General features: G+C 43.1%; 1 protein-coding gene across 2 annotated transcripts; it reads right to left on the bottom strand.

The window, feature by feature from the left end:
* Positions 1 to 391: 391 nt before the first annotated feature.
* Positions 392 to 10299, bottom strand: LOC135462911 (uncharacterized). 2 transcript variants are annotated; one of them, XM_064740218.1, is made up of 6 exons: positions 9569 to 10299; positions 9055 to 9111; positions 7713 to 7766; positions 6113 to 6166; positions 3939 to 4041; positions 392 to 2167 (listed from the first exon to the last, which is right to left on the bottom strand). In XM_064740218.1, exons 1-6 carry the CDS (start codon positions 9666 to 9668, stop codon positions 2101 to 2103), a joined length of 435 nt encoding a protein of 144 aa, XP_064596288.1. In that variant the 5' UTR covers positions 9669 to 10299; the 3' UTR covers positions 392 to 2100. The 2 variants fall into 2 exon arrangements, with proteins under 2 accessions (XP_064596288.1, XP_064596289.1); XM_064740219.1 differs by lacking the exon at positions 7713 to 7766.
* Positions 10300 to 17634: the final 7335 nt, after the last annotated feature.

Below are 17634 nucleotides of genomic sequence, written 5' to 3'. Positions count from 1 at the left end.
TGTTTCCGCCTTGACTTTTACATCGTTTTCTTTTCTCTCTGATCCATTGGAAAATATATGCTTTTCTCCCAATATAAGAATGAAGTAGTTATCTGCGTGACAAATGGCGGGTAGATTAGAGCCGAACAGACTTGGCCGAGCAGCAAAGATCCTCTATAATTAGGGTGAGTTTTTTTTAGACGGATTATAAATCAGGGTTTCATTACGAATGTATTACAGACCTCGTGAGTTTCCTCCGTGGCCCAGTCCGGATGCCTCCCAACATATTACTAGCCGCTGTCGCGCGGATGATATATTTTAAGTGATGTGTGAAACACGAATGAAATAAACAAATCAAGAACGTTCACAGCCGATACCTTATACAACGAGGTGGAATGATAAAGTACATACATAATAAGAGAGCGTCATTTATTCTGGAGCAAATTATTATCAATATCTTCGCTTCTAACTAAGGATCAACTAAGCAAAATTAGCAAAAAAGAAGTACTACATGTGTTTTGTAGCCTATAAGTACATCAGATTGTTCCTGTTGTATATGTAGGTTGTATAGGTACATCAGACGGCTCCTGTTGTGTATGTAGGTTAAGTGCATGAGACTGTTTCTATTGTGCTTGTAGAATGTATAGGTACATCAGACGGTTCCTGTTGTATATGTAGGTTTTATAGGTGCATCAGCCTGTTCCTGTTGTATATGTAGGTTTTATAGGTGCATCAGCCTGTTCCTGCTCTACATGTGAGTTGTATAGGTGCATCAGCCTGTTCCTGTTGTATGTGTAGGTCGTGTAGATACATCAGACTGTTCCTGTTGTATGTCTATGTCGTATGCGTACACAAGACTGTTCCTGCTCTACATGTGAGTTGTATAGGTACATCAGACTGTTCCTGTTCTATATGTAGGTTGTATAGGTACATGAAACTGTTCCTGTTGTAAATGCATGTTGTATATGTAGGTTGTATAGGTACATCAGACTGTTCCTGTTCTACATGTAGGTGTTATAGGTGCATCAGACTGTTCCTGTTGTATATGTAGGTTTTATAGGTGCATCAGACTGTTCCTCTTTTATATGTAGGTTGTATAGGTACATCAGACTGTTCCTGTTGTATATGAAAGTTGTATAGGTGCATCAGCCTGTTCCTGTTGTATATGTATGTTGTGTAGATACATCAGACTGTTCCTGTTGTTTATGTACATCGGACTGCTCCTGTTGTACATCAGGCTGTTCCTCTTGTTTATGTACATCAGACTATTCCTGTTGTTTAAGTACATCAGACTGTACCTGTTGTATGCGTAGGTTGTATAGGAACATCAGGCTGTTCTTAATGCATACGTTGGTTGCATAGCTACATCAGACTGTTCCTGTTGTATGCGTAGGTTGTATAGTTACATCAGACTGTTCTTGTTGTATATGTAGTTTGTATACGTACATCGGACTGTTCCAGTTCTACATGCATCTTCCTGGGTCTGCTCTGTTAGGGGAACAGCTATGTGATAAATATAATCCTACACAATAAGTAACCAATCGCCGTTACCCTTGGCTGCTTTTCTAACCTTGTGATGATATCCCGTAATAGGGGAAAGTGACCACATGGGTGGCATTCTTCTTACGACTCGGCCTTAGACAATCCGTTGTTTGAACTAAAACTTTTAACGGCTGTCGTGCGTTAAAAATCACTCTCATTCTGAGTGATGGTGGATGTATATAGCACAACGATTCTAATAAATCCAGATAGAGATTACATCAGACTAACATGATAATATGTTGGACATGACACATTAGGCGTTATTACGTTATAAAATCGAATGATTTTCTTTAAAATTAATGAATGTGTTTTTGAGTGTAACCTCAATGAGATGATCCTACGGTTAAAAATCCGGACATTCTGTTAAGTTGTAAAAATTTTGCTAATATTCAACAGCGGTGTACGCGTTGACTGGAGAAGGAAGAAATCCAAAGTTGATATTGTAGTTTGATTCCTTATAAAGGGAGGCAGGTCTAACCGGTGAGAAAGGACGTCCCATGAGAAGACCGGAAGTTGTGGAGCGAACGGGTACCATTTTCAACTGGTACCTTGCCGAGATTCTGTTCATTTCGTAACCGGTCAACCATCGGTTGTGTTGTATATGGTGGATATACTTGGTTGCTTGCGTCTGACCTTCAGTCTAGAGCTACAAAAACAAACGGGACTCAATTAATTCCAAAAGCATAGATTTGACTTATAAATTGATAGGGAATATTGCAAATTCGTACGATATAAAAGGCTAATGTCTAAATGACATCATATGTTAGCGATGGGTTAATAATATCTGAGCTGAAATGTACAGTAGATACACTTGGTCGCCCACTCACGCATAACACAGGCAGTTCTTGGTTTAAATTGATACAAACAAAACAAAGTATGTGTTTCACAATTGTTTGTCTAAATACATACTCACATAGCGCATGTTATGTCAGTATGGAGTAAATATTTTTGAGTAATGCGTAAAACACCAATCAAATAAATCATATGAATAACAATGGTGTATACACATGCATTCTCTTTATCTAAAGTGTGTACAGCATCATCCTAGACAACAGCTTAAATAATTCCTGAATGCTGATTAAATTGTCCGACGATGGAGGACACAAGTGATGAGGCTTGACCGAAACAAGTGATGAGGCTTGGCCGAAACAAGTGGTGAGACTGGGTCGACACAAGTGTTGAGGCTTGGCCGAAACAGGTGATGAGACTGGGTCGACACAAGTGGAGAGACTGGGTCGACACAAGTGATGAGACTGGGTCGACACAAGTGATGAGGCTTGGCCGAAACAAGTGGTGAGACTGGGTCGACAGAAGTGGTGAGGCTTGGCCGAAACAAGTGGTGAGACTGGGTCGACAAAAGTGGTGAGGCTTGGCCGAAACAAGTGATGAGGCTTGGCCGAAACAAGTGATGAGACTGGGTCGACACAAGTGGTGAGACTGGGTCGACACAAGTGATGAGACTGGGTCGACACAAGTGGTGAGGCTTGGCCGAAACAAGTGGTGAGACTGGGTCGACATAAGTGGTGAGGCTTGGCCGAAACAAGTGGTGAGACTGGGTCGACAAAAGTGGTGAGGCTTGGCCGAAACAAGTGATGAGGCTTGGCCGAAACAGGTGATGAGACTGGGTCGACACAAGTGGTGAGACTGGGTCGACACAAGTGATGAGACTGGGTCGACACAAGTGATGAGGCTTGGCCGAAACAAGTGGTGAGACTGGGTCGACAGAAGTGGTGAGGCTTGGCCGAAACAAGTGGTGAGACTGGGTCGACAAAAGTGGTGAGGCTTGGCCGAAACAAGTGATGAGGCTTGGCCGAAACAAGTGATGAGACTGGGTGGACACAAGTGGTGAGACTGGGTCGACACAAGTGATGAGACTGGGTCGACACAAGTGGTGAGGCTTGGCCGAAACAAGTGGTGAGACTGGGTCGACATAAGTGGTGAGGCTTGGCCGAAACAAGTGGTGAGACTGGGTCGACAAAAGTGGTGAGGCTTGGCCGAAACAAGTGGTGAGACTGGGTCGACACAAGTGGTGAGGCTTGGCCGAAACAAGTGGTGAGACTGGGTCGACACAAGTGGTGAGGCTTGGCCGAAACAAGTGATGAGGCTTGGCCGAAACAAGTGGTGAGACTGGGTCGACACAAGTGGTGAGGCTTGACCGAAACAAGTGATGAGGCTTGGCCGAAACAAGTGGTGAGACTGGGTCGACACAGGTGGTGAGGCAAGGTCGACACAAGTGGTGACTGGGTCGACACATGTGGTGAGGCAAGGCCGACACAAGTGGTGAGACTGGGTCGACACAAGTGGTGAGGCAAAGCCGACACAAGTGGAGAAACTAGGCCGACACCAGCCTATCTGCGTCGAACTGGCTCCAAAGCTCAAGCTTTGCCTGGTGTTGCTTGTTTGTTATCAAAACTTACCGGATGAGACAGCAGATGCACACCGTGACTAGGACGACCCCGAGACCCCCAGCTACTGATGAGCCGACAATCACGCCCGTGTAGTCCTCATGGTCCTCAACATCTGAGAACAAATACAAACAATCCATCAAGAATCTTTACCTAACTTAGCAACCTAATTTGTATATCATGGAGTGGTAAGGAGTATTCCATAAGTAAAACTAACAGTCACAAAATTCCAAAATATTTGTTCTGTTCACAACAAAACAGTAACTGTCAAATAGCAGAAAAATACACACACACCAGCATTTTACACAGGCACTGGCTTATGGCGCAGGCACTGGCTTATGGCACAGGCACTGGCACTGGCTTATGGCACAGGAACTGGCACTGGCTTATGGCACAGGCACTTTATTATGACACAGGTAATGAGCTATGACACAAGCATAAAAACTTATAAAATGGCTTATAAAACGAGCACTGAATTATCGTACAGGCACTGGCTTATCGCACAGCAAAGGCTTATTACACAGGCTTTACTTTATAACACCAGCCCTGGCTTATAGCACAGAAACACGGGTTTATGAAACTGGCTTCTGGCACGGGTCCTGGCTTATGAGACAGGCACTGGTTTGAGACACAGGTACTGGCTTATAGAACAAATACAGGCTTATGGCACAGTACTGGTTTATGCCACAGGTATTGGCTTTTGACACAAAATAGCTGGCGTCAAAGGTGCTGGCATATATCACAGTTACTGGCTTATAGCACGGGCCGTGGCTTATGAAACCGGCAATGGCTTAAGACACAGGCACTGGTTTATGGTACAGGCACTGGCACTTTGGTTTATGACACCAGCACGGGCACATGTTCTAGTTTATGACGGAAGCACTGGTTAATGGTACAGGCACTAGATTATTGCACAGTCACTTGCTTATGACATAGGCATTAGCATATGACACAGGTACTGGCATACTACACACGTATTTGCTTGAGACACAGACACTGGCTTATGACACATGCACTGGATTATTTGCTCTGGATTTAGAAGGTCACTCGTGAAAATATATTGATTAGCCTACATTTACCTTGGGCACTGGCTTATGACACAGGCACTGGCTTATGACACAGACACTGAACTATGGCACAGCTTCTGCCTTATGGCACAGACACTGGCTTATGGCTCAGGTACTGGCTTATGACACAGACACTGACTTATGACACAGACACTGACTTATGGCTCAGATACTGGCTTATGGCACGGGTACTGCCTTATGACACAGACACTGACTTATGGCACAGGTACTGGCGTATGGCACAGGTACTGCCTTTTGACACAAGTACTGACTTATGGCTCAGGTACTGGCTTATGGCATAGGTACTGCCTTGTAACACAGGTACTGGCTTATGGCACAGGTACTGGCTTATAGCACAGGTACTGCCTTTTGACACAGGTACTGGCTTATGACACAGGCACTGGCTTATGACACAGGTTCTTTCTAATGACACAGGCATTGACTTATTGCACAGATACTGGCATATGACACAGTCACTGGGTTATGACACAGGCACTGGTTTATGGCACAGGTACTGCCTTATGACACAAGTATTGGCTTATGACACATGCACTGGCTTATGGTACAGACACTGGCTTATGACACAGGCACTGGCTTATGACACAAGTACTGGCCTATGACACAAGCACTGGCTTATGGTACAGACACTGGCTTATGACACAGGCACTGGCTTATGACACAGATACTAGCTTATGACACAGGCACTGACTTATGGTACAGACACTGGCTTATGCCACAGGCACTGACTTATGACACAAGTACTGCCTGATGACACAGGCAATGCCTTATGACACAGGTACTGGCATATGACGCAGGCACTGGCTCATGACACAGGTACTGGCTTATGGCACAGGTACTGCCTTATGAAACAGGTACTGGCTTATGACACCTGTACTGGCTTATGACACAAGCACTGGCTTACGGTAGAGACACTGGCTTATGACACAGATACTGGCTTATGACACAAGCACTGGCTTATGGTAGAGACACTGGCTTATGACACAGATACTGGCTTATGACACAGATACTGCCTTATGACACAGATACTGCCTTATGACACAAGTGCTGGCTTATTTTGCTCTGGATGTAGAAAGTCACTCGTGAAAATATATTGATTACCTTGGGTAGAGTTTGTCACGACTGTACTTGAAGCAATCGTGGCCGCTGTGCTCCCTGTAACAAAATGGAACTGATATTTGATTTCACACACACACACACACACACACACACACACACACACACACACACACACACACACACACACACACAAACACACACACACAAACACACACAAACACACTCACACAATCTGCATGGTGGCTCTTTGAGCGTTGATTTATATATATAATCAACGCTCAAAGAGCCACCATGCAGATCTAGGAAACAGAGTAAAAACTTACCTGAAAGCATACATGTAGCGCCTTAACACTTCTTCAGCGGAGACCAGATGGAGGCGTAGAGGAACCAACAAGCATCACCACGCAGACTTAGGAAACCGAACAAAACCTTGGAGAAACCATAATGTACCACCTCAACACGCAGGTAGAGGTTACTAGACCCTTGGAAAAACCACTAAACCTCACCGAGTGGGCTGAGGAAACGCGACTGAGACCTTTTGAAACCACTTTACCTCATGACATAGGCTGGAAAACAGGATAAGCCATTACCCGTAAGAGGAAACCGACCACAGGCTGATAGAGAGCCCTGTGCACGTCGCCTAGTTGGTAGGTAACCCAAGAACCTCACCAAGAAGTCTGAAGAAACTAGACAGATACTTGGGGAAACCTACAAACCTCCCCAATCAGTATGAGGAAACCGAGAACAGAATATAACACGAAATGTTCGCAGCGTCAGAACTAGTTACAGGTGCGTTAACCAAGGAATTAAGGGGGCTCCGTAATGACCCAGAAGTGTCTCACCACTGTGGTCGCTGTGAGTTCAAGTCCAGGTCATGCAATATTCCTCTCCGGCCATATGTGGGAAGGTCAGATCATTTGGTTAGTTCACAACAAGGCTTATCTTGTGGACGATACAATAAGCTGGAGCGTCGGTGTGATTAGAGCATCCGTTAGTGAATCACTGTATATTCAGATGAAATCGTGTTTATTACATGTCGCAGGAAAGATAAAGATTCTGAAAATCAATGGATGAATGCTTGAGGTTTAACGTTGTACTGAACAGTTTTTTCAGCCATATGACGACGAGGAGTCATTATTTATGTGTACATGTATTTTGGATTCTTGTAGCCGGATGAATCCTCGCCGCCCAAGTGCTGGGACATTGATGTTTCATGCCGAAAACACCAAACACGAAACAGAAGCTAGTCACGTTATGCTCACACCGCTCCAACCTGTCTTGCTTCCTTGCTCTAACCTCTCAGTGCTAAGCACCAAGCGAGGCTGCAAAAAATACTACTTTTAAAATCTTTGGCTTGACCCGAACCAGAGTTGATCGGGGGTATCCCGACTTCGAGGCGGACACTCTCTACCCATTCTGACTTTTAAGGGACATTGTATGAACAAGTGTGTTTTAATACTGCGAGTTATTGTTTTGTACTGTTCCCGCACCCAAAAATCTGATCTTCGATTTGTGAGTCAAACATTCTTGAGGACAACGCAAACCATCGGTAAAATAAATAGATGAAAATTTTATAATGACATTGAACACATAATAAGGTGTTACAAAAGTGTTTTAAGTGTTACAAATCTGATAGACTCACCGCTAGTTGTGTTTGTAAACTGTTCCTGGGTTGCCATCTCAAATGTTTCGTTTACTACGATAACAAACAGAGTTTAAGGGAAACAGAGATCAAATGAAAATGTTTTCTCTAAGCACAGCAACATGTACCTAATTCTACGACAAAATCCAACAAAAGTGCATCAAAATCAAATGTATGATGTAATTTGTGTAGTTTTGACGATCAGCCTGGAGGGCAAAAAAGATGAAATGTCTATGGCCTGACGTTTAGTGTAAGTACTGCCGGTATCAGTATGACTGAGTGTCATATCTGGTGTCTGTGTTTTGGTGTTTAGTGTCAGCGGATACCCCTAGTACTGGAGACATCGCGTACTACCCGTGTCAGTATGGCTGAGTGTCATATCTGGTTCTGTGTCTTGGTGTTTAGTGTCAGCGGATACCCCTAGTACTGGAGTCATCCCGTACTACCTGTGTCAGTATGGCTGAGTGTCAGCGGATACCCCTAGTACTGGAGACATCACGAACTACCCGTGTCAGTATGGCTGAGTGTCATATCTGGTGTCTGTGGCTTGGTGTTTGGTGTCACCGGATACCCCTAGTACTGGAGACATCCTGTACTGCCGGTGTCAGTATGGTTGAGTGTCATATCTGGTGTCTGTGGCTTGGTGTTTGGTGTCAGGGGATACGCCTAGTACTGGAGACACCCCATACTGTCGGTGTTACTATGGCTGAGGGTCATACCTGATGTCTGTGGCTTGGTGTTCAGTGTAAGGGGATACGTCAAGTAGTGGAGACGAACGGTACTGCCAGTGTCCGTACGACTGAGTATGTCATCGATGTGTCTGGCTTGGCATTTAATGCCAGGAGATTCATCAAGTACTGGGGACGTTCCTTCATGCATAGTGTAAGTGTGGCTTAGTGTAACATCCGGTGTCTGTCTAATGACATTTTTTAAAGACAGCACATCTTGGAATATTTCCTGACTAATCTGTGTGAAAATCTCGGCTGCTATGCTTGTGTACTCCCCCTTTGCTTTGTGGGCACTGCAATGCAGAGTAAGTGACTTGCTTGTGGTCCTCGTGTTCCCCGTTAGTACGCTATACAAGTGTTATATGGCCAGATGCCAATGATAGGGGACGGAAACAATCTTAAACAATACAAGACACAGAATCAATAAACGAACAACTAGACTTAAAAACAGCTCGTTTTATGTAACAACTATTGTTTGTTATCGAAGCACTGGACATTTATAAATATTAAATCGTCTCTAACCTACTATTTAGGTCTACATGGCTTAACAGGTGAAATCGCCAAAACAGGTGCGAAAGTCAGAGAGAAGAGGTACAGTGGTGTTGATCTCTTACCTGTCACATTTTCAGATGTATTCATTGGCAGACTTACATCAGTGCTTATGGTTGCAGCTGTTGAAACATAAAGTTTGGAAATATGTAGAAAGACAAAGCAGTAAATATAGGGCAAGCTTTTACTGTAGAAAAGGCAAAATAACAACAATAAACAAATGGTTAATATCGATTGGTATAGGGCTATTTTACTAATGGTCGCTGTCACCATCGGTTGAGGACTACACGGACCCTGTAGCGATCGTTTCTCACTCACAGAATAAACACCCTTACATTGAAAAGGCTTTAAACTCGCCCTCAACCCGGACTGAACCTGGGACTTGCCTGAAGACCCCAGAGGCCTTGATCACTGTGCTGCTACAGACTTGTACTTTAGAAAAATAGTGTCAGTTTTCACTCATGTTTGGAAACACGAACGATGCATTGATTATTCCTTTGATAACACAGTTGGTGGTTAACCCAGTCGTCTAGTGGATAACAAAGAATAGAAATGAAAAGCATATTTAGATACACCTACCTTCTGACAAACTCTGTTTCAAAATCACGACTAATACACAGCACGACGAAAGGACACATTGTGACGTCATGCCTGGTGACGCCATGGGGCGTGACGCCATTGCCTGAAGCCCCTGAACAAATTAACACAGTGTTGTCTTCTGGGGATAGCTACATCACTCGAATGCACAGAAAACGTCTCCCAGGTGGGGGTTAGTCCAAACAGACTGCCTGACAAGGCGGGATTGAGCATAAATATCTTATAGATATCACTTTCTGGTGACTTTACAAGGTTCGTGGACAGTCAAGCTGACCCACACGGTGTGGAAGATCTCAAAGATTTGTCATTAATTGAGATCCGAGAGCTTAGCGCACCGAAAGGATGGATATGTTGACCTTTGACCTAGAAATTCACACTCTTCGAGAATGTTGTAGCTCTTGTGACAGCAAACAGTTGGACGTCGTTTAGAAAGTGTATTTAGTAACTGTTGTTTCAACGTCAAACGTTAATACCGGCAAGGAAAAGCTGGAAAAAGAATTGTAACTGACAAAATCCACGAACATTCCCCGTTCAGTTTCCCCGAGGCGGTGAAAAGACGTGAAGACGTGGTCTACCTTGTGCCTGTGGCTTCAGTATCCGCGCTGCCCACCTAGCGCGCCTTACTGTGTCGACTTAAGCACTGTACGAACTTAATACCAATCGTTCATACCGTCAGGCAGGTAAAACTCCTGTCTGATCTTCATATTCCACACTTATCCCACCTACTAAATCCTCTCACTATACACTACCCTCCACATTAGAAACATATACAACAAAACGTCTCTGTATACATGTCGGCTTTACCGTGCACATGTTATGACACTCCTTTGTTAAATATAAAATATGTTATATTTCATTGAATGCTACCAAACTCTTCAGCGCATATCAAATAGGGTTCCTAAACAGATGCTATTTTTCCTGAAATGTAATTCCTTTTGGGTGTAACAAAAATGCGTCATCCACAACCACATATATCTACAAAATCTGCTACATTTCACGAAAGCCTTTTATACTAACGCATAATCCTTCAAGCACACCAGTGAATAGAAGATCTTTCAAAAATGTAGGCTATGTATAAGTTATGTATGGCGATAGATACGGCTCTGTGTATAAGTGGGCTAACTGGAGCACGCTTTGTATTCTTTCTATACGTGGCTCGCGCTTAGGCAAACAGAATATAGGAATGTTCGTGACTTTCTGGGTCGTAATACAAAGATGCATCCTTAACAAAATATGGTGCTTTGTGAAAACCGAAGGGATATCTCAATCAGTTTATCTTTACATTTTATTTGTCCATCCGTTGGTTCAGATTTGAATACTGTCGTCAATACTACTTCCCGCTTGAGAGTACACGGTCACGTGCTTGAGGGAACATGGTCACGTGCTTTAAGGGAGATGGTCACGCGTTTGAGGAAACATGGTCACATGCTTTAAGGGACATCGTGACGTCCTTTAAGGGACATAGTCACGTGCTTGAGGGGACATGGTCACGTGCTTGGGACGTGGTCACGTGCTTTAGGGGATATGGTCACGTGCTTGAGGGGATATGGTCACGTGCTTGGCTGTACGAACAACGGCCCTTAGCTTCTAAATTTAGCTTGCCACTGTTTACATATGCTGAGTTCAGGGCCTGCTGTTTGCCTCTGCCTTGGAATGTTCCAGAATAAGCTCAGTTCGGGGCCTGTTTGTTTACAACAAGTGTTCAAGAATTTTCTTATTCTAGAAAATTCTATATAAGACCTATGAAAGCTGGTCAAAAGGGGAGAAAGGAGAATTATTGAGAGTTTTGGATGCTTTCGCTGTGTGTTGCTTTAGTAGGCCTTTTGTGCTGAATTTTGGTGTCTTTATAGCCTCTGGCTTTGTTATATCATATCTCCACCGAGCACTTGTTTCAGTCTGAACTTGTATATTTAATTTGTGCTCTTGTGTACCCAGTGCTTATTAGTACACGGACCATGTCTGTGAAATTTTGTGTATATTTCGTCATACACTCAGTTATTCTGTGGATTTTCCCTCTTGTGAACATTGCCTCTGTGCATTTATGCCTGTGTGGTTTTCAACATTGTGGAGTATATGCGTCCATTTGGACTTGACACCGTTGTACATGTAAGTACTTTAGTAATTGTATAAGTCTTGTCATCTGTTCTTGTTAAACATAATGAACTGTTGAAAAATAAAATCTGCTGGTTTTGGTTACTTTTTGTGCGGCTAAACTGTCGTGTATTTTAAACAAGCCATCTCTTTATAATACAGACAGTTTGGGTCGTAACAACATGTTCACATGCTTGAGAGGACATGCTAAAAAGTCTTGTGACTGTTTAATTACCTAATATTCTCTGAAGGCCATTTGTATTCCATAGATATGCTTTGCATATTCTTATGTCACAAATGGAAAATTCAAAACTACCATCCGAGGACTCCGCCATCCGAGGACTCTACAATCCGATGACTCACCTTCCGAGCTACATAGTTGTTTATCGCCTAATCCCGATTTATACGCCTGGTATCGATTTATAAGCTGTTTGTCGGACTTCTACATAATTGTTACGTCCGCACTGCTGTCATTTTTGATATCCACATCTGTCTCGTTCACTTCCAGATGTGTACGCGTGCCAGGGCGGGAGCGAGTTATGGGCCTTTACCTATCCTTAAAAAAACATTTCACCAGGCTTGTGTTCAGCTAAAGTGACCAGTTGAACATGTGTTTGTGGACAATGAGCCACGAAATATCCAGAACATAAGAACCGTTCACAGGACCCTTGTCTGCATTTAGCATGCTGATCATGAACACAAAATAGGCACTACTGCCCACTACTATAGGAGTCTTTGTTGCGGACCTTTCCCTCGCGACTTCCGATCGGCCTAGAAGTTTGGTTTCTGCCTTTAGGACCAGCAGTGTCTCTGTCCTTTACTTTTGGGAGAAAAAAGTCGAAGCATATCCTTCGAAATTTCGACTTTACTATCTCATGCAGCTGGCATCGCTATTAGGGTCAAACCATGCACGCATACCTGAAGTTCTACAGCGAACGATGTCTCATCCCGGTGTGTGACTAGAAGTAAATCGAAATTTGGACAGAAAAAAAGTGAAAATTTCGAGAATAAAAAGTCGGCATTACTCCCAAACTATTTTTTCGCCATGGCACTAATGGGCCTGGGGCTGCTTGGCACTTAAGATGGGCATATGAATTTTCGTGTGACCGACATTTATCAATAACTTCAAACCTCTTTCCCTTACCCAACGTGTTCTGTGAGTGTTATATGGAATACCGATCAAACATTTGATACCGAATCAATCCATTTTTTAAATCACCTTATTCGCATTTTGGTTACTAATAACTTCGGGTCGGTAGACGGTCTCTCCATCGTGCTGGTGAAGACATCCATACATAAAGCGTTGAAACGTTACGTTTTCCTGAGTGTTACAAAAACTCTAAAAAAAAATCCCTAAAACCTGTCAGCAATGTCCTTAATTCTGTTCCTGTCGTCATCTGACAGGATCAACATGTTGATTCAGCACACTTGAATCTGTTCCTGTCGTCTTCTGACAAGATCATTGTGTTGATTCAGAACACTTTACTCTGTTCCTATCATCTTCTGATAGGATCAATGTGTTCATTCAGAGCACTTTACTCTGTTCCTATCATCTTCTGATAGGATCAATGTGTTCATTCAGCACACATCACTCTGTTCATCTCACTGAACAGCTTCTGACTCCTCGTCGACACATCACTGTTTGGAATGATGTCAGTTTATTATCCTATGGCAGACGTACATCATGCACCTTACAGCGCAAGCGTCATTCTCTACGTTCACTTTACATCACTGACATCCAATAGCACATTTGGTAAAGAAAGTTTGAACAACGCCCAGGTGACTTAAGTCACGGTGATGAGCCTGGTGGTGATGTTAGAAACCACTAAATCTCTGTCTCAACCTTTGGTTATAATAACACAATATACACACGCATCCCTTCATCTCAAGTGTTCACAAGGTGATTCTAACCAAAACCTGAACCATTTTTGTAGACGAATGGTGATTAAATAGTTCTTCGCGAGGACACCAGTGATGAGTCTAAACAAGCTTACGTTGTCGCACAGGCTCCAATCATGAAATGCATCATGATGTATCCATTTCCTTATATTTCTCATTGATAACATATACAGTATTTGAAATTCTGGGAAATCAGTATGTCATCAGTGAGTAGGTATTCTGATGTGTACGAATTGTGCCCATGTTTGGCTGACCTATACTTTTCCTTGGATGAATTCGACTATATGCAAAACCTCTTACAGAATAATCCTCTCCGGGCCCGATCTTTCTCAATCAGTACACGGTATACTGATGATCTGCTAGCTTTAAACGATATATAGGCTGTAAAGGCAGTGAAAGATATATATCCAACTTCGATGGATTTCAAAAGCTGACCACAGACTCTCCAGAGAGTACATCTTAACTGGATCTTTAACTGTTCAAAGACCAAACCGGTGTCCAATCCCGTAGACTTTACGACAGGAGGGATAATTTCAACTTTGACATTGTAAAATATCGTTTCTAAGTTTTACAATGAGTATAATTTACTTGTAAAGTAAATGTGGACAGACATTCCAATATTTTTAGCTGTCTGCTTCAGGGTTGTGTGTAATGTCGCTTAAACAGGGGCTAGGGGCTATTTATTCGTCGTATTGAGTTAGATCGCCACGTTAGATATACGAACAGCTGCAATCAAAGCGAAGTTGCAGTGCATATTTTATTATTTACGAGCATGCTACAAGATTTGTCAACTGATTTTACTTATTCACCTAGAACAGCCTTTAGGTCTTTCTGGGAATTGGCCTTGTAATTGTTGATCTTAACATCCTAATTGGTTGACGCCTACTCTAAGAATGTCTGTTTGGACGCATAGATTACCCACACTATTAAAACATGTTGACTGCTTCTCTTTTGAATTTCATTCTGCTGATGGACAAAGAATCCCCGAGGCCCAGTCTCTTTGTCTTGTTTTAATGGCGCTGTATGTTAGATGTGACGCCATCACACCATTTTGAGCAATTCTACACCAGTGACGTCTAATTAAAATTACAGCATTTTTTACCTAATTCTGCTTAAGCTATGGTGCAAGGGGGTGTGTAAATTGGTACTGTTTATGCATTTACATGAACAGTTATAATTAAACCCTGATTGAAGTTAATTGACAAAAGCCGTATTTCACCGGTTACGTGTGACCATTTGCCCGCTATCACACTGTCATCGCTGCTCTAGTCTTATTCTCTATGCTGTACGTCTGTCACACTGTCGTCACTACTCTGGCCTTACTCTCTATGGCGTATGTATATCACAATGTCGTCGCAGCTCTGGTCTTACTCTGTATGCTGTACGTCTGTCACACTGTCGTCGCTGCTCTGGCCTTATTCTCTATGCTGTACGTCTGCCACCCTGTCGTCACTACTCTGGCCTTACTCTCTATGGCGTATGTATATCACAATGTCGTCGCTGCTCTGGTCTTACTCTGTATGCTGTACGTCTGTCACACTGTCGTCGCTGCTCTTGTCTTACTCTCTATGCTGTACGTCTATCACACTGTCATCGCAACTCTGGTTTTACTCTCTATGCTGTATCACACTGTCGTCGCTGCTCTGATTTTACTCTCTATGCTGTAAGTCTATCATACCGTCGTCGCTGCCCTGAAATTACTCTCCCTGATGTACATGTACATGTGTCATTATATCAACATAAACCATACACTCATCAGAGTTATCTCCCTTCCACTGCACACAGGCAGATCTCCTAACAGTGTACCTCACAGTCTAAGGGTGAGGTACAAGGCATTTCACAATTTACGCCAGAACGTGCTTAACTACATGTCACAGTACATGTCAAAATAACATCTCTAATTGAGATTTTTCTAATCTCTATACCATATGGCGTTTCTCCAAACGGTTTAATTGATGGAGTTTCATGACTTATTTTATCGGTGTTTAAAAGGGCTGATTAACGTCACAAAATCTTTCTTCAGTTCAAACAGGGGCTAGTGACAGTTTATTCGTCGTATTGCATTAGATCGCCACGTTAGATATACAAACACCTGCAATCAAGGCGCAGTTGAGGTGAACATTTTATTATTCACATATATACTAGAATGCTGCACGATTTGTGAACTGATTTTACTTCAAAAAAAAAATTAAGTGAGTTTAGGTCCAGCTCATGCTGATTTCTTCTCCGGCCGTACGTGGGAAGGTGTCTCAGCAGCCTGTGGATGGTCGTGGGTTTCCCGCCGGGCTCTGCCCGGTTTCATTCAACCATAATGCTGGCCACCGACATCGTATGAGTGAAATATTCTTGAGTACGGCGTAAAACACTCATCAAATAAATAAATGGTGTAGGCCTACGTGTACAATGTCCCAGTAGCTCTATGTGTATAATGTCCGTGTAGGCCTATATGTACATTGTCCGAGTAGGCCTATATGTACATTGTCCGTGTAGGCCTATATGTACATTGTCCGTGTAGGCCTATATGTACATTGTCCGTGTAGGCCTATATGTACATTGTCCGTGTAGGCCTATATGTACATTGTCCGTGTAGGCCTATATGTACCTTGTCCGCGTAGGCCTATTTGTACATTGCCCGTGTAGGCCTATATGTACATTGTCCGTGTAGGTCTATATGTACCTTGTCCGCGTAGGCATATTTGTACATTGTCCGTGTAGGCCTATATGTACAATGTCCGTGTAGGCCTATATGTACATTGTCCGTGTAGGTCTATATGTACATTGTCCGAGTAGGCCTATATGTACAATGTCCGTGTAGGTCTATATGTACATTGTCCGTGTAGGCCTATATGTACAATGTCCGTGTAGGCCTATATGTACATTGTCCGTGTAGGTCTATATGTACGTTGTCCGTGTAGGACTATATGTACATGGTGTACAATTTCCGTGTAGGTCTATTTGTATATGTACATAAGAATGACACACTCATATTTACTTTAGTTATGTTTAGTGCTTCAATAAATAAATTCAATAAATATGTGCTTCTTTCTACAGCCTTCATGTGTAACGGATGTAGAAAAAAGCTAGGTGCCGTTATATTTCCTTGTTTGCTTCGAACACCCCTGGGATAATTGTAACAGGAAGATCTGTGGATACCTCGCTTTCTGAAGCCAGCAACAATGCGGACCATCTGCATGTGACTGTGAGACTAACAACGAAACCTATCCATGGAAGATACAGGACCAAGGATACCTGCCGTACTGTAGGAGTCAGTGCTGATCCTGTGAGATACGCGACGAAGGATCACTGCAGTATACTGTAGGAGTAAGCGCTGACCATGGGAGATACATGATGAAACATCATTGCAGTAGACTGTAGGAGTGAGTACTGACCATGGGAGATAGATGGTGAAGCATCATTGCAGTATACTGTAGGACTAAGTGCTGACCATGGGAGATGCATGATGAAGCATCATTGCAGTATACTGTAGGAGTGAGTGCTGACCATGGGAGATACATGATGAAGCATCATTGCAGTAGACTGTACGAGTAAGTGCTGACCATGGGAGATAGATGCTGAAGCATCATTGCAGTATACTGTAGGAGTAAGCGCTGACCATGGGAGATGCATGATGAAGCATCATTGCAGTAGACTGTAGGAGTAAGTGCTGACCATGGGAGATAGATGCTGAAGCATCATTGCAGTAGACTGTAGGAGTAAGTGCTGAACATGGGAGATAGATGATGAAGCATCATTGCAGTATACTGTAGGAGTAAGTGCTGACCATGGGAGATAGCTGATGAAGCATCATTGCAGTAGACTGTAGGAGTAAGGGCTGACCATGGGAGATACATGGTGAAGCATCATTGCAGTAGACTGTAGAAGTGAGTGCTGACCATGGGAGATACATGATGAAGCATCATTGCAGTAGACTGTGGGAGTGAGCGCTGACCATGGGAGATACATGATGAAGCATCATTGCAGTACTGTAGGAGTAAGTAATAAAATATAAATGCAGTAGATTCCATTGGTCATTCTTGATTATGGTTATTTGCCGTTTG

Source organism: Liolophura sinensis, chromosome 2, assembly GCF_032854445.1.
Source record: "Liolophura sinensis isolate JHLJ2023 chromosome 2, CUHK_Ljap_v2, whole genome shotgun sequence".
Classification (NCBI taxonomy): domain Eukaryota; kingdom Metazoa; phylum Mollusca; class Polyplacophora; order Chitonida; family Chitonidae; genus Liolophura; species Liolophura sinensis.
The sequence above is the reverse complement of the archived record's forward strand: the minus strand, read 5'-3'. Positions and strand labels throughout refer to the sequence as shown.